The 17,522-nt window shown below is 51.0% G+C and overlaps 6 protein-coding genes across 6 annotated transcripts; 4 read left to right on the top strand and 2 right to left on the bottom strand.

The window, feature by feature from the left end:
* Window positions 1-57: 57 nt before the first annotated feature.
* On the bottom strand, window positions 58-378 carry PV06_00207 (uncharacterized protein; the record flags this gene model as incomplete). Its single annotated transcript, XM_016400677.1, has 1 exon — window positions 58-378. The coding sequence occupies one exon, from the start codon at window positions 376-378 to the stop codon at window positions 58-60; it is 321 nt and encodes a 106-aa protein (XP_016267730.1).
* Window positions 379-1,004: 626 nt separating this feature from the next.
* On the top strand, window positions 1,005-2,827 carry PV06_00206 (uncharacterized protein; the record flags this gene model as incomplete). The annotated part of the gene is made up of 1 exon (XM_016400676.1): window positions 1,005-2,827. The coding sequence occupies one exon, from the start codon at window positions 1,005-1,007 to the stop codon at window positions 2,706-2,708; it is 1,704 nt and encodes a 567-aa protein (XP_016267729.1). The 3' UTR covers window positions 2,709-2,827.
* A 638-nt stretch (window positions 2,828-3,465) lies between these two features.
* PV06_00205 (uncharacterized protein) lies at window positions 3,466-6,132 on the top strand (the record flags this gene model as incomplete). The annotated part of the gene is made up of 1 exon (XM_016400675.1): window positions 3,466-6,132. The coding sequence occupies one exon, from the start codon at window positions 3,466-3,468 to the stop codon at window positions 6,130-6,132; it is 2,667 nt and encodes an 888-aa protein (XP_016267728.1).
* Window positions 6,133-7,475: 1,343 nt separating this feature from the next.
* On the top strand, window positions 7,476-8,065 carry PV06_00204 (uncharacterized protein; the record flags this gene model as incomplete). Its single annotated transcript, XM_016400674.1, has 3 exons — window positions 7,476-7,667; window positions 7,832-7,879; window positions 7,967-8,065. 3 exons carry the CDS (start codon window positions 7,476-7,478, stop codon window positions 8,063-8,065), a joined length of 339 nt encoding a protein of 112 aa, XP_016267727.1.
* Window positions 8,066-11,393: 3,328 nt separating this feature from the next.
* Window positions 11,394-15,311, top strand: PV06_00203 (uncharacterized protein; the record flags this gene model as incomplete). The annotated part of the gene is made up of 1 exon (XM_016400673.1): window positions 11,394-15,311. The coding sequence occupies one exon, from the start codon at window positions 11,394-11,396 to the stop codon at window positions 15,309-15,311; it is 3,918 nt and encodes a 1,305-aa protein (XP_016267726.1).
* A 55-nt stretch (window positions 15,312-15,366) lies between these two features.
* PV06_00202 (uncharacterized protein) lies at window positions 15,367-17,051 on the bottom strand (the record flags this gene model as incomplete). Its single annotated transcript, XM_016400672.1, has 1 exon — window positions 15,367-17,051. One exon carries the CDS (start codon window positions 17,049-17,051, stop codon window positions 15,471-15,473), a length of 1,581 nt encoding a protein of 526 aa, XP_016267725.1. The 3' UTR covers window positions 15,367-15,470.
* Window positions 17,052-17,522: the final 471 nt, after the last annotated feature.

Below are 17,522 nucleotides of genomic sequence, written 5' to 3'. Positions count from 1 at the left end.
AAGCGCCAAAATCTTCAGGTCCGGCCAGAAGTTGCACAAGCGAGAGACAGTCATCTATCATGGTCTTTGCGTTCCTGCTATGCTGACACAGATAGCGAGCTCATAGGAGCAAGCTTGACTTGTTTTGTGGTGAGAGTTTTGGAGCGTCGAGAATACGCCACTGCCCGTGAGACAGCTCAAGTTCGTAGTTTTGGCCGTCGAAGATCTTGTTGAGCCGAGGACGGAGTTTGTTCGAGTCGACGAACCGCGCGTCCAAGAGCTGGACTGGTATAGTCTGGATGCTGTCCAGTGAACTCTGGGTTGATGTCCGCGAAGGTGCCGAATAATACATCTTTGTATGCCTGGAAGAATTGCAGTGTCAGATGTCTCTTTGGTCATGAACTTTGTCAGCGTCGGGAGCACAAGTCCTTATCAAAAGGGGGTCTTTTTCATCTTATTATATCAATAGGACCATCGCCACGTTCGCAACAAATACCTCCGATCAGCTGAAAAAAGAATTAGACCGGTGAACGGGCCGTCGAATGGGCCACGTTGAACGAGGCTGACAGATCAATGCGACGCGGCAAATTTTGGCGGCATCGCACTTAACAACCAAGCCCCGTCGATATACGGCAGCATCACAAAACATTTCCCTACGTGGCGCAAGGTGGTCGCGCGCACTCTAGCTGGCGTTTGAGACCGCAAATTCCAACGCATTCCGGATGGGCTGAAAGATCCGGGCGAGGATTTGGGCAGGAGAAAGTGGGCGTGGGGTGGTACAAGGAGAACACGCGGTGCGAGACAGACCCCTGTCGATGTGGGCGGTGCGAGTCTCGACACTGAACACTGCCACCACAGCCTGACACCATCTTTACAGTCCGATCCGAAGCGCCCGAGAATAATGCTCCGGACCTGTGAACAACCTCAGTGAGAGCTGGTTCGAAGAATTTGCTCCGTCATGTCTGGTGCCGATAGACACGTCCTACACTCACAGTAAAACAGGACATTGAACCGGAATTCCTAGGATGATACGAGGCCACGCAAACCATTCTGGCGACATCATTAGAAGGTTGGATGACATCGACAATCGAGTATGGGAGTCGGTAGTGGATGATTTGTTCGTCGATCAGCGTGACGGGCGCTCACGTATTGAGGTGTATCCGGCGCACCTCCTCCTGCCTCAAAACGTTGAACATCAGCAGTCGAATCATGGAATCAAGCAAGCAGACGCAACGACCGACATCAACCATGGATCTCCTGCCAATGACAAAGACAATCCATCGATGGACCTAGTCGCACTGTCTTCACCCCAACGCGTCGCTGACTACATACAAACGACCCCGAAGTTCCAAGCATTCTTCATCCGACAAAGCTTTTCGTGGGGTCCATTGCTGGTGACGAACGAGCTGTTTATAGGACTGCTGCTCAACGCTCGATTACCACAGCACCTGAAGAGCTTCATCATGTTTTTCGGACCGAGAGAGCGCGAGGTTGAAATTTCACCTCCGGCTCTGAGATTTACGCCGCTCTCAACCACAGGACACTCATCTGATCAAAGTCACCACTGCACATATGGCCTGAGGTTTATTGAGCGTAACCGCCACCATCACATGTCATCTCCATCGAAAGCATGGTCTCTTCGACAATGCGCAATCACCTGCCGCTATGTTCACAAAGAAGGAGGTGCATCGTGGGCATTTGTTACCATTTCTGTCGACATGCAACGGAGGTTGGATGCAGCGGCACTCACGGGCGACTTCACCCACAACACAGACCCGTTCGAAGTACATCAAATGATCATAGACTCTGCGATTACGAGCTGGAGGCAATATCTCATCGACCTCTCCGAAGAAACCGACGCACATCATGCTCAGATTTTAGGGACGTCGCCAAACGACAAAGGGCCCGTCAAACTACATGAAGCCGGTAGACGTCAAGATCTTTTAATGCTGGATGAAACCCTTTTGAATGCATTGCTGGCAATTACGGCTACTACGGATACGTCGTCTGCGTTGTCATCTGCTTGGGAGTTTGTGATTAGAGATACTTCGACCTTAGATCCAGGCTACCTCGACCTCATGCGAAAAAGCTTCACACATCACCAACGCTCACTGGCTCTCCTGTCTGCGCAAATCACACATCTCAGAACAAAACTCGGAGGTATCATCAGCCTACTTTCAAGCTTCCTGGATCTGAGCAGCGGATACTCCCTCCAGAATCTTGCTCTACAGGCTGGCGAAGAGAACGAAGAGATGCGCAAGTTGACGGACCGCATGCACAAACTGGCAGAGAAGAGCACACAGGATGCTGCAGCTGTCAAAGTCCTGACTATTTTGACACTGATCTATCTGCCGGTTACAGTGGTGTCCAACTTTTTTTCAACCTCGTTTGTCAGTTCCAAGAATTCAGCGGATGGAGGCCTTGGAAGCATCTCCGTGACTGGCGACTGGGGGATTTTGTTTGCAGCCTCCATCCCACTGACACTTCTCACTATATATATATGGCTGGTCTGGACACGCATTCAAGCGAACCCTCGGGGGCAGGTTTGGTGGAAGTATGTGTTGGGAATTCGCTTATTCAGCGGCGACATTTCCAACTCATCAATGGAGAGTGGGAATGCAGCGATGACGACAAAGGTTCCTGTACTCATTGAAAGGGCATACTCGAGAGAGCATACGGATGGGCTTTTTGAGCATGGGTTGAGGAGGACGACTTCTGGGATTTGCTAAGCCTCTTCGTGGACCAGATAATAATTGGACAAATTCCTGAAAGGTTTACAGGATAGCCCAAATCCCAAGAGTCATTCCTCAAACTCGTTTGCCCACTTCCACGCGGGGGTAACACAACGGAATTGTCATTGCGGGGCTTCATTCAGCTCGCCAAGCGGCACCCCTGTGAGACCAGTGCCACTAATGCAGCCACATTGGGCATGCTCCAACCAGGAGAAGGTTGAGCCAACCACTGCCTGACCTTGGACTGGGGGACTCTGTAGGGCGTTGGAACGAGTCATCGAGTCCAAACGCCTGACCGGTTAGCAGCGCCCATTCGGTTGTGCCAGCAAGGTTCTTCATTGGGACACAGCAATTGCGCCTCGATGCGGCTCTGGGAATTGGGAACGTCTCGAGCATGCATTGTTTGCGGAGTGCCCCCACCTGTATGCCTGGCGGCTGTTATTTATCAAAGAGACTTCACCGAATTCTCCTCAGACTCCCTCTACAAGCTCGTCAACGTGGGTGCATAGTGACCCACCGAACACACCTGCTGTTGCTTTCGTAGTTTCATCCTTCTACGAAGGCCGCCTACCCTTCGGAAGCGCATGAGAGCCCTCTTGATATGCGTAATTCTCTCCGACCAGACTCAGAATTTTCGCCGAACCAAAAGAACAAGGATGGGCCATCTTCCATGAAGGGCTTCCGGCGGTTCTTCCATCGAAGTAATAACTCTCTTCCCAATCAAGATGGGCAGACGTCAAATACTCCTTCCATCATGTCTGGAGTAGATTACCAGGTTGCCCCTGGATCAGATGACAAACGGTTCTTGACACCAAACCCCAAGAACACTTCTGCGAACGCCAGAAGACCATCAACGTCTCACGAGAGCGTACGGTCAACGACATCATCTGTCCACTCCCGACGCCGAAAGTCTTCCAGCGTTAGTCGTAAGCAATATGTCCGCGAGCCTGGTCTTGAACAAGCCATTTCCGCCCTTGGTACCGTCCGGCTCAATGCTAGCCAAGTCCGGTGCACCTTTATCGTCGCATACCACCATGGCACAGGATCGTCGCCCGCAAAAAGTCGGCGGCACGAAGTCGCTCGCATTGAAAACTTGACGGTAGAGTTCGAGGAAGATGCAGCGTTCGACGAACTACACGACAAGGCTATTGAGCATCTAGTCAAACAATACAAACGGACCACCGAGGCTTACTACCTTAAAGTGGGACGGTTCAGGCTGATTCGTGAAGAGCCTCGAACGGTAGCAGCTCGAGGCATCTTGGAGCGGAAGGACGACTGGACGGAAAATCTGGGTCGAAACATCCAAGCGTTCCGTGGTCAGAACTTCAAGGTGGACTTCCATGTCGACATTGAGTGGGAATACTCAAGTCTGCACATCCAACAGGTTCCAGGAACTCTGTATGCCGAGACCATTCGTGGTGCCCTCGAAAGCAAGATCCGTCTCAACTGGGAAGGCAAACTTTATGTTCCAAGGAAAGATCTTCGACAGATAATGACTGAAGATACTATCAAGAAGCTGGTTCTCGACGACCAAAGTCTCCATACTCCCGAAGCCCTACGCCTAAACGGTGGATCTCCGGTCGAACTGAACACTCTAGCCAAAGATATCTACACTTGGGCTGTGTGTTTGTTGGCCTGGTGCGTCTATTCCGACTTGCAACTGGTGTGCCTGTACCACATGCTCAAGAAGGGTCTCCAAGACACCAATCTACCTCTCACGATCGACAACTGTCCAGACAATGCCTACATTACAAAGTTTAGAAACTGCGTGAACCACTCGGGAGGGTTCGCAGCCTACACGTTCGCCCGGAACGAAAAGCGCCTGGTCGACCATCAAGTACTACACGATGGAGCTGTGGTTCCCATCATCTTTGACGAGCGAGACCCAAGGTGCAAGTTGGGTCAAGGCAGCTTCGGAGTTGTGTATAAGGTCCGCATCGACAGAGACCACCATTCCTTTTCCGACCGCGACGATGAGTATTTTGCCTTTAAGATATTTCGCGATGTCGACGCGAATGTCGCTGCCAACGTCAAAGCCGAGTCCGAGATACTCGCCAAGTTGGCCGATGCCCCACACAACAACATCACGACTCACATAGCGTCATGGAGACAAAAGGGAGTTTGTTACATGTTGTTCAGATGTGCGGATTGCAACCTGCGGAAATACATGACCGACAACCCTTCCCCAGAATGGACCAAGGCCAAGTTGGTGGCCGTTATATCCCAGATGGCGGGCCTTGCCGATGGCTTGAATCACATTCACAACCTGGGCCCTGCGAAGCTCCAGCCGGAAGAGGTCGATCTTGTAGCTCGTGGAGGTGGTGGCAGCCACCACTACCACCGACGCTCGAGTCAATCAGGGTTTCACCATGATTTAAAACCGGGAAACATCCTGGTGACCACCAACGAGGACACGGGCCAATTGTTGTTTTCCATCAGTGACTTTGGCTCCGCGAGGATCGGTCAGATCTTGTCCGGCTCTGGACAACGCAGCACGTTCACCCCGAATATGTACCCTGGCGATCCTGTCTACGGTGCTCCCGACGTCCTCATCGACGGTAGGAACTCCCGCCCTTACGACATATGGTCGATGGGTTGCATCCTTCTGGAGTTGCTGACGTGGATGGTGGGCGAGGAGGGATACGACGTGAGATCGTTTGAGATGAAGCGACTCGAAACCCTGGCCAATGCCTACGGCAACCAGGACACAGCGTTCTGGTATCAGGACATCTCCGGCGAGATCAGGTTGAAACCGGCCGTGGTCGACCAGCTGAAGATGCTCAAGACGTACTGTCGGGGACGAGGGGTGTTTCCCGAATTGGTCCGCCTGACAGGAAGGCTGCTGAACATCCACCCTCGCGAACGTCCTGACGCTTCACAGCTGTTGAACGCTTTCCAGGCGATTCTGCTACAACTCAACCAGGACCTGAAGAATGAGAATTTCTACTTGAGTGGCAATGATCCGCCGCCGCCGCACAGGGTCACTCTGGCGGCTCCCCCCACCCCGACCGGAGCCTTGGGTGGTCTCTCTAGAACTCACAGTATCGACGAGGGTGGTGTCCAAGCACGGTACTCTGAATCGCTTTCACCAGCAGACACGAGAACAACACATCATAATACTAATAGACGGTCAACGGTGGGGTCCATCCATCCTCCTGACGTCGGATTGAGAAGAACGGCAGCCGCCGCCGGCGCCGGTGGTGTTGGTGGTCACGCGAGACACTACAGCGCTTCTGATGCTTTGGGCTTACGACGGCCACCGACACGGCTTCGAACCGATGTTGTCGATACATTTGCCACTGCTGCTCATTCTTCCGGCTTTACAGACAGCAGTGATCAACCCGAGACGACTCCCAATACTCCTAGGATATCACTTTCGGATTATGATGACGATCCAGATCGAGTTGTGGTGTTCGATTGAGATTAGTCGCTCCTTTACATTCATTGTGCCACCAAAACAATCATGTCACTTCAAAAGATTGGATTCGTCACCACTCAGTCCTACCTGACTACCTGAATATTGGTATTCATATGACGACGGTCGACACGAAAAAGGTTACCTAGGCAAGGCAAGTACTGTATAGATTTTTGTTTCGTATAATTTTGTATGGCTATACGGAGACGGATATGGATATGATTAATACTTAGCAAGGTAGATACCCCCCTCGGACACTTGGATGGTCAACAATTTGGCGTTGAAGATTGGAAAACGGCGTTGTTGTGCAGAACTACGAGCACCAAAGATTCATATCAAGTACAGTATCACCAATATCAGACATGAATTCCTTCTTTCCACAGGAAGTCCACTCTGAGTGGGCCTAGAAATCGGCCAAAGGGCCAAGGGACGTGTAACTGCGTAAACAGCCCAGGGGGCGCCCGGCGAGCGAACTTACAAAGCAGACGATTGACTCACCATCACCACCACTCAAATACAGTACGGCTCTCGTAGGTCGGTTGAGATGGGGTCTCGCTTAGATCCCAGGCGTCGGTAAGGAGGAAACTTCACACCAGACGAAGGGAGCAAGCCAAAAAGATTGCCCGAGTGAGGCTGACGAGTTTAGCCAAAGAGCCCCTGTAACAAGTAAAGCCTTTCCAATTAGTCTGGTTCTGTAACTCCGCCACCCCCATCGTCCTCTCTGTACTCCCGTACAAAAGTACCCTTACCGGATGCAGAAGTACAAGCCAAAGTCCTCTCCGTGTGATTCTGTCCGTTGTGTGGTTGTCTGCCTCACAGCCCTGCCCCGAGGCGACCAAATCCAATAGTTACACGTGTCACACACACAAATACACACACAGACAGACACACAAACCCTCTTGATTGCTGTGCTACCGGTAAACCAACCACTCATTAAGTGCCGTGGCTTTGGGCACCTTGCGGGTTTGAGTCATTCTCAATCAGGGCGTATTCTGTCAGTTTTACCTTGCCTTGGTTCTTCCCTCGTTGAGCCCTGGGCTGTGAGATGTGGAGACCTGAAGCCTGAAAGAGTATCATACTGATTGCTCCGTCTCGTGTTTTCCTTTCTCAGAACTTTTTACGCAGTGGTTTACACTTACATTTTCATCTCCAACTCAACTTCCGCTCAACTACCAGTATAGTCTTCATACAATACCATACTTCGCACTCATACCTATACCTCCATCGACAACCATCGAATCCTCGGCGATCCAGTCTTACGGCTTTGTCCTGTTAATTTTTGGTCGCCCTTGACGCCTTTCGACCGTCACCATCGTCTCTCGTAAAACAAAAGCCCTCGTTCAAACACAATGTCCGTGTCATCCTCCACTTCATCGCTTCTCTCGATGGACTCGAAGGCTCCATGGCCCGATTTCATTATCAAGAGACTGGAATGGCCCGCTAGTGGCGTTCGGTTCTCGTTTCGTGATCGCTACCTCAATCCAGACAAGTTGTCGCTTTGGCTTCATACATCTTTTGGGCCGGGAAAGGCAAAGTTCGCGGTATGTCTCATTTTTGCTGTTTGTCGTTGACGATCATGTTCCAGGAAAAAGTTAGTGAATTAGGTATACATACATGTGTTGTGGTTGAGTGCGCAGAAACCGTGTCTGATGAATATATTTGGTTGTATACTGACATTTTCTCCCCCTTGGGACTTGTCAAACAGCTATACAATAGCCACTATTATGTCATGGCACCGAGGAAGCCAAACAAGGTACGTAATTTTTTTTCCCTTCTCATCTCTTTCTTTTTTACTCTACCCTGCACGTATTCGAACTCCTTCACACGTACTCGACTTAAGCAAAAGTGGATCGGTCCGGAACGGCACGATGTGGACCGAGCGTTGACTTCAAGTGTCTTGGGTCACCGCAAGGGCCAAGATATGAAGACTTATAGGTAGTTCTTACAGAAATCAGGTCACGATTTGCTGACGATACACAATCAATGCAGAAGGAAATACAATGGCTCATGGATCCTGATAGACTGAGTGGAGTGGAGGTCGAGGGAGTGGGATATCTTGCATTGACGCGATAGAGGATCAGATCATGGACGTTACAGTGTGCTGGGCGGAAGACAGTAGGATAGTTGAGAGAGTGTTTTGCTTCCTTTTTTCTTGTGTACTTCATTGTATCCAAAGGCATGTAGTAACCAATAGACCACCGACTCTGTCTCAGTACCATTAGAAAACAGTCTGTGCAAGTCCAATCTCATTGTTCCCAAGATCGTAATAAACATACGCCGACCTCAAGAACGTATCACCCAGGATCAACTGTTCCCCGGCGTCGAAGAATCCAAGTTGACACAATCCCGTCGTACTGTCGAGGAGCGCCAATTCCGAAAAGGGGACTTGGATCGTGACGTCCACGAAACCAAACGAAACGTACCCTTTGGTCTGACTGAGTTTGCAATCGACGACTTGGTTCTCGTCTGCGCCAAAGTAGTTGGCCAGTTCGGCGTAGATGGCGCTGGGGACGAAGATGTTTGTTGTCCCGGAGTCGAGAAGGGCGGCACCGTTGAAGGTCGATGAGGTGAAGGTTGTCGTTTTGCCGTTGTACATGGCGCCGAGGGAGATCATCGAGACGAGGAACGAGCTGATGACTCCGTCGGATTTAGTAGGGTCTGGGAGAGTGGGCATCGTCGTGAGCGAACCTTGGAACTTGGAAGGGTCGTAGCCGCCAAAGAGGATTGTACCGGTCGATGCGGCTGAAGAATGATTAGTTGCCCCACACCGTATCAGGAGATTACACAGGTCCTCACCTAAATCGTCTAGCCAGAGACTGTACGAGTAACTCCCAATGATATCTTGAGAGACCATTTCGTATACCATATTTGGATACTCGTTTGCGGGATTGACATTCGCGACAGCTTCATTCGCTCTGTACCCAACGCCCATAAGACCAGAAGACGTGGTGGATGCTGACAATTGCCCTGTGTTTGCTAGGCCCATCATCAAGGAGGAGATCGTGGCGCCGCCAACTCCGATATTATCGGTGAAATAGTCGCCTTCGACGTGAGAATGGTCGTTGTAAGTTATTGCGAAGGACCCAGGTGAAGTTTCGTCAAAGGTGGAAGAGTCACTGGGGTCGACTAGGGTTTGATTTGAATTTCTTAGCTAATTCGTCGGGAATTCATTGTGCAAAGTGGCCAAGTAGGCTGTGCAAGTTGACTTACAGGATGCTGCACAATTCGTGTCGCTCGAGCATGCTTCAGGTGAGAACACCCAAGTATCGCTGCTGCCGGTGTCGAGAACAATTGACAAAGATTGTGGTGGTGTGCCTACTTTGACATCGATGAGATAGTCCCATTCCTCGTTGTGTAGGGTACTGGATAGAACATTTGAACGTTTTGCATGGCCTGAAACTTGTCGACGAATAGGTAGTCGTAGTGTCTTTGGAGATGACGGCGTTTCTGTAGTTTTGCTGATTGAACTGAGTGGTATAGAGGCAACGAAAACCGTGAGTACGCTTAGTCCTACAAGCACAATAGGTGTGCGGAAATTGCTTGAATGCATGTTGAATGAATTAGTTCAGGCGAGGATGAATTGCAGGTAGGTCTCGATCATCAGCAGCATATCATCTTTGTATTCGTGGGTTATATACAACCAGGAAGAGCCTGTCGGAACCAGAGTCTCATGCTCCCTGATCGCTTTTCCAAGAAGGCGTGCAAACAATAGGCATCATTCCGGGAAAGAAAGGTCACAGATGTGGGCAGGTGGTGCCGAGGCTGAATTCATGTGTCTCTGAGGATGCAACCATTGCAAGCGAGGCTGTACCATGTCACATAAGTGCAGAGCATGAAGGGACCAACACACAGATCAACATTAAGCTTCGGCAAGCAATATGCCCTGTTATTGTCGTTCTGGATCTGGATAATGGTAGCGCCGTGGCTTGTATAGTCTCTTGAGGCTGAGAGAAACAGTCAGGGAACACCAGACATCACTGACCTCTTTGAGGTTTCCCTGCCGATCGGTAATGCCAAAGACAAAATCACTTATCTCCAGCGGCAGGGTATCGCTTCAAGTGGACTGAAATAAGCATTGAAAGAGAGTGTCGGCGTGAAGGAAGATCCAAGCCACCAAAGATTAGCCTTGCTCAGAGAATTCCAGGAAGTCCACAAGACAGCTCCGTTCTCCCTCTCATTCAGCAGGGCATGGTGCGACGGAGGTCGCTGCATTTGCACCATATGCCCAGATTAGATAAGTGATGTTACCGAGGGATGGTGTCAAACGAAGAAGGTCCGATCTAGGCCACGACTAGTCTCACAAGTTACGCGAGGGAGGCGGGCTGCAGAGTTGTTCGGTTCAAGCCTCGTCAGCCTGACTGTCACAAAGGCTCCCGGGTGTTGGAGATGCTGAGATACCACTCGGTCGGTCGAAGAGAGTCATTCTCTTGATGGGCAATGTTGGTTTTTCTAGTGAGGAAGTCCAAGTGTTGTTGTACTGTCTATGGCTAGTCGTCGCCGCTTTTGATTCTGATAAGACTCACATCGTCTTCTTAAGGGCAGCAGGAAAGCTTGGCGCATGCTTCATCGAACACCCAGAACTACCGTAGTAGATTCACCATCAAGCTGAGTTCCGAGACCTTTACACCCTAGGTACTGTACCTAAGACCCAGCTGTTGCATCAAGTTGATTCATTGCGACAAGCCTCCTAGCCGATCGAGCTGCAGGACGCTCATTCGAGAGCTTTTCGACCCTGCAGCCTGACGGTCGCCTAAAATGTCTACGAGATACAGAACCCCGGCACCTGACAACCCTTTCGAGTTCTGAAGGCTCAATGTGGCTTTTCTTCTTTCCTACTAAAGCCTGGATCAGGAAGCTAAAATCACTGGTCACAAACTACTTAGAAAGTCTTCAGCCAGCCGCACACTTCGGCTAACCATGTGTCTGTTGCACACCGGAAGCTTGATTGACTCAAGACGAGCCTCGCTTCGAGTACAAGCTTGTAAGTCTCGATTCGTCTCGATTAACGATGATGCACACCAGGACGTTTGCGTCGGCAGCGAAACAGTCGACCGCTAAAAGTAGACACACCACTACTGAGGTGAAGCTGTCAGGTAGGCATACTTTCTGTCTAAAGAGTCTAGAAAGAATCCGACTCCGGATAGAGTGTCCTATCTATTTCTTTTTGCGTGCAGCCAACCTTAGGTATGAGGGATAATCAACTTCCTTACTACTATGCACATCCATACTTTTACCCTTGGGGTTTAATCGACCGAGCTGCATGAACGATGAACACTTCACCTACGCGTGTACGGCGCAAGCCGATACCTGTCGTCTCGTCGCCGCTGCCGCCTCCTCCTGATAACCGACCTGATATGCAAGGGAACAGACATGAGTCTGACAATAGGGCCGTTCAGTCTCCAGGTGAGATCGTTGTGGTGCCGGCAACAAAGGCAAGGACAACCTCCACTATTCTTGAAGAACCACCACACCAACCTAAGCCAAAGATATCAAGGTCAAAGACATCCGCTGCTTGGGATCCAATAGCGCTCCACTGGCTCACTCTGGTAACATTCTCGATTGTCTTCATACTGATGCTCGCTACCGTCATTGTACTGTTTGAAATCTCGAGATCGGATGAGGGACTCGCCCACTCCAAACCCTCTTATCACTACGCATGGACATACGGTCCCATGGCTTTACTGGTGGTTGTTGCAGGGGCATGGTATCAAGTTGACTATCAATGTCGGATGCTTGCCCCATGGAAGTCATTGGCCTCTGGACCAAAGCCAGCTGTGACAACATTACTCCTCGACTACATATCGCCGATGCCTCCAGTTGCCTGCTTCCAAGCCGTGAGGAATCGCGATTGGGCAGTCGCTGCTAGTTCTGCTGCCGGTATGCTTCTGGATCTTGCCTTGGTCTTCTCCACGGCTTTGTTGGTTTTGATTCCCGTAAGGATCAGCCAGGATGATAACCATATCCCACTCACAACAAGTTTTTCGAACCAAAATATGGTCAACTACAGCGGTGACTCAGCGGCAGTGATGAGCTACTGGGCTACCCTCGATCGCGGGCTGGGGTTGCCTTATGGATCAACGCATTCGAACGCGTTCAGCCAGGTCAACTTGAGCATTGAGGGCCTGCAAAATGGATCTCTCGTCGCCCATGTACCAACATTCGTACCAAAACTGCGTTGCGAGAGAGCAGATCTGAATTTCACCATTGGCCACAGAAGTGCTTGGAAATATGACAGCCCCGAACTGGATGCGGAGCTCATCTTCGACCTCTCACAGTCTACCCCGTCCTGCCAGACAATGACTCTGAACTATGGAGGACCCAATATGCTCCAGGATGTCGTCCCGCCCAGAATACTGACCGGCATAGTTGGGGACGCGGATGTTTGCGAAGATCTCAATGCTGGCTATGTCCCTCCATGGACATGGACAGTACTAGACATGAGATATACACAGATCTTTGGACCATCTCAGGACGACACCCTCAATGTCACCATGTGGCACGCTGAATTAGCTAACGCAACTGGCATCATGTGCTACCCGAGTTATGCAATTAGATCAGCTATTATCACAACTGACACGAACACGGAAAAGCTGATTTCTCTGGTCGTCGAGGATGAATCTCCTACAGAAAAAATCGAGAATTTCAACGACACCCTATTCAGCATCACCCTCTCGCTTGCATTGGATAGACTCTTTCAGACCCTACCACCAAGATGGCAACCTCTTGATCTCACCCAACAAGCGAGTGATAGCGCCGGGTTTACACTGATGTCAATGTTGCAACCGGACACTACCATTGAGAAATTCCTTGATGCCCATGAGTTGATCAACGCCGCAGAAACTGTCTTCAATGGCATCGCGGCTCAATTTGCACATATCGAGCTCTCGACTCCGTCCACTTCCTTCGTTCATGGATCAAGGGAATTTTCTGAGCTTCGTATCGTTGTCAAAGAGATGCCAATGATAGTGCTATCTGTGTGCTTTGGGCTGCTTGCCATTCTTTCTATTGTCATCTTAATGGTTCGACCAAGAGGAGTCGTTCCTCTGTCTCCGCGATCATTGATGGCGAACGCATCCTTGATGCAAGAGAGCCCTGCCGTAAGACAAAGACTCTCATCCTGTGGCCACCTTTCCAACTCTGGTCTCGAGCTTTCGTTGCTTGGATCCACCTATCACTCTAGGCTTGACGACGATGTTACGATCGTGGTAGAAGAAACGACCTTGCTACAGGACGTGCAGGCTTCGCAGTTGACCTCATTTGGTTGGTGGCGCCCCTTTGCTTCAAGACTCTACTTCGTAATCATCATAATCACCGTCCTCTGCGGGCTCATCTCTGGCTTACAAGTCGTCGAGCACTTCTCTCACCCGACCAGCGGGTTTTTGTATCTCGATACGAGCGGCGCAGACGCAAGAAAATGGTCTTCAATTGTTCCAACCGCAGTAATGGTGCTCACGAAGTTAGCAATACAATCCAGCGGAGGTGCACTGCTACTCTTCGTCCCTTTTGCGATGCTAAAACGAGCACGCCCTTCCTCGTGGAGAGCTCTTGAAAGAAGCCCAACGGGCCAGCTTCCCATCGTCAACCTCTTACGAGAAGTGGGATATCCCAAAATATCTGTCATTGTGGTGTCCCTGTCCCTCGTACTTTGCAGCTTTCTTTCCATCATAGTGTCGGGCTTGTACACGGTGGCTGATTGTGACCATATCACCAACAAGACTGTTTCAACTTTGGACTACTTTGACTTCAATTGGAATACAACAGCCAACAAATCGAGCCCAGACAATTATGCCGGGCTAAATTTTGCCTTGCTAAACTTGCACAACTTGTCATATCCGGCATGGACGTTTGATGAGTTGGTGTATCCAAGGATTGACCAGTCCACCTTAACAACCGGACTGGAAAGCAGTATTTTAGCAGGCAAAGTCAAAGTTAGAATAGAGGTCCCTGCAATCAGAGCGTCTCTGGATTGTTCTTTTGCCATCCCCAGCCGCGCGACCTCGGTCTGGGTGAAGGATGCCCCCGGTCCTTCGAACGAGATGGTCTTTGTTCAGAACAACCAGATATACGTTCCGCAGGCATGCTTCCCCAGCTTTGAGCCCGAAATTATAAACACGACAACGACCGTCCCGGCCATAATTCTCAACGATGGAGGACAGTACTACAGCATCCAAAATGAATACCCGTGGCCTCCTTACAACACCTCAAGCAAGGATTTTCCGGGGCAATGTCCACAATTTGGCTTCACGTTCGGATTCGCCGGACCCCATTCCAATAGCACCGATAACGTCACGAGTATAACTTGCTACCAACGCATAGAGCGGGTGCAGACACTGACCACTTTCGTCCTTCCGGAATGGACCATCGACGTGATGTCTCGGCCCGTGGTCGACGAAAATTCAATACAGACCGTGGTCGAGTACGCAGACTACTTTTTGGGAGACATCTTTTCGGGTGGTCTAGGGGAAGAAACTTACGCGCCTCTGGAGCCTTTTTTCATCAACGTGATCAACGGGAGTGAAGGGGTCCCCGAGGCAGATATGCTGGGCCCCCAGAACCAGGAGAGATTGCTTTCTGCCGTACAGCATATTTACAGGAAGTACATGGCCCAAGCGATACATTTGAACATGCGTAAGGACGTCACGACGCCTTCGACACAGGCACAGACGTATACTGCGTCGGTGGTCGACGGAGGCAGAATGTGTCTGTTTCAAAACAGAAGTCCCAAAATCGTATTGCAAGCCGTCCTCGGCACGATCCTGCTCTGTATCCTGGCGGGCTGGGTGCTCATCCCGACCCGTCAAGTCCTGCCTCATGACCCACTCTCGATCGCCGGAACTTGGTCACTGCTTGCAAATGGGCCATTCGGACAAGGTATGGCACATCGCGGTCGGGTGGTGTCCCTGGACGTTAGTACGGCTTTCCGGGATGCACGAAAGGGGAAATCCAGGCCACGTCTGGGCTTCTGGTCGGAAGGTGGGAAACCCGTGACGATGGAAAACGGTGAAGAGCAGCTATCGCGACGATATCAGAGCAACAATGATTCCAAGGTCTGGTATGGCATTGGGATTGTGTGTGACGAACATGATGTAGAACACGGTGAAGGTGATGAGGAAGATCAGGCTCCAGGACCCGATCATCCTTTTATGGAGCACCATGCTAGTGGAGCCAGTCAAGATGAGCCATGACGCATGTATCGTTTCCGTGTATCATTTATCATTATCGTCATAACATCATACTGGGCTGTCTACCTACTTGTCTCCTGTTCTTTATGCTTGATCAACCATTCTCGCCGGACCACTATCTTACCAGTCTGGGTGCTCTCGAATCTTTACAGCTTTCGAATCCTAGAGAATCTTGATTCGTTTGCGTCGGGCCTCACCAGTCCATTGCAGAGGACAGTTGAACCAACCAACTCTATACCAATGCACATCGTCGGTCTCGGAATCTTGTTCTTGCCGCACAACGATCGACGCGGTCCGGTGCTGAGTGTGGGATCGCTCGATCAGGACGCAGCGTAGACGCGTTCCATAACGAACGTGGTCAGAGGAGTTCTTTTTAAGACTGACATCTGCTTGGAACCTCGACGTCTCTCCATCTTTCTCCAGGTCGTACAAATGCGGCCACGAATCCTTTTCCTTCGTCCGAGCTAGGCGGAGGTCGACGACGGGTGCCTCAAGCACAATGTATCCACTCTTCACCTGTCCAAACGGATCACTCGTGGACGGCGTACATTTGACCTTTACGACTCTGGCGACAATGTCTGAGTCTGGCATGTACCGGACATACCCTTCTATCACGGCCACCACCGCCGGCCACGCCCAAGTCGGTGCCCGATAGTCTGCTGGACGTTCGACGCGACCGTCTGGCGCTTCTGGTAGGGCACGGAGCGGTCGCCACAACAGCGCAGCGGGCATCTGGCCTTCCCACAAGCCTGCGTGATACTTGCCCAGCTCTGGTGAATTGACCAGCTGAGCGAAGCCAGATAGAGCCGGCAGACGATCGCTTTCCACGGTCAATGTCCGGGCGCTGTACGCTCGGATGACGTCGTACCACGCCTTCAATCGTGGCTCCTGCTTCTTGTTCCGGAGTGTGACGGCTTGTCGACGCTTGAAATTTCCATTCGTCTCAGCCAGTGCATCTGGTCGAATGGCGCGACATTCGCAATCCAGCGCCTCGTTGCACTCCCACACTATTTCGTGCTCGGAAAAGTGGACGACTCTGCGAGCCAGTAGACGCTCTTGAAAGCACCAAGCCCTTGCAAAAAGAGGGGACGACTTGAAATTACGTGGTTCACCGGTGATAAAGTCGTCGTGGGTGAGGACTGGCCTCACATACGCAGTCAACGAAGGACCTCGTCGAGAGGAATGCGTGATCTTCTTTGGCTTGTGTCGACGATGAAAAATACCGACGTCGCCGGTGGCCGCGCGCAGTGCAGAGATCACCAGATGGGCCTGTCCGTATATCTTTGCCATCTGGCTAGCTTGTTCGGCGAAGTCGTCGTCATCGTCCTGTAAGATGCACAATGCATCTATCCAGATATAGCGCAAGCCCAAATGTCTGGCGGCGGTGACAGCGTCCTGGAATGTCTTGGTGAGCTCGCCGAATGGGATACCACGTAGTCTGGTTTTCTGTGTCTTGGTCGTTGTTTTCGGGATCGGTTTGATGCGCTGTTGCTTCAGGCCCCAGGAGTGGCTCAATGCTGCGTACTTGGTTGACTTTGAGATAGTCTTGGTGGACACAAGTCTTATCTCTTCGTCACAGTCATCTGGTGTGACGTCGACGAGTCGTGTCGGTAGGAACGACCCTTCCGAGGAAGTGGAACCGCAAAGCTGATGATGCTTTACACAAGTCCTGATCCAAGATTTGATGGTTTCGAAGCAAGAGTCCGAGTCAGACGACACTGGCACGCTTGGCCGAGGGAGCATGTCTGGGAATAGAGGTTCATTACCTGGATGATATCAGCATCTTATCAAAAAGAGACTTGAGCGTCAGAGTAGGTGGTGTTCCAAGGTGGTGTTCCGCCATGGGGTTTCGCCAGAGTGGTCATCCCAAGGAAATTTGATCATCCTACCCTCGGTGAAGTACATCTGGAGATCGAACTTTTTCCACCGCTCATCAGGCTCCCAAGACTCGGCTTTGGCTTTGTTCGGCCACCTGACCCATATCTCACGCAGGTTTCCGCCCTCGTACTCTCCAGGAATACTGACTCGAACTTCGCGAGAGGGTAAGCCAGACCATCGACGAGAGAATTCGCCGATACCGGCTACGATGATTGAGCACCTCGGACAACCTTTGTTGGCCGCTTCTTCGAAATCATATAAGCTGGCATAGGGCCACTCGTTGAGCCGAACGACATTAGTGCAGCATTGGCAGGGTTGCCGTAGTCTCTGCACCAG

Source organism: Exophiala oligosperma, assembly GCF_000835515.1.
Source record: "Exophiala oligosperma strain CBS 72588 unplaced genomic scaffold supercont1.1, whole genome shotgun sequence".
NCBI lineage: Eukaryota > Fungi > Ascomycota > Eurotiomycetes > Chaetothyriales > Herpotrichiellaceae > Exophiala > Exophiala oligosperma.
The sequence above is the reverse complement of the archived record's forward strand: the minus strand, read 5'-3'. Positions and strand labels throughout refer to the sequence as shown.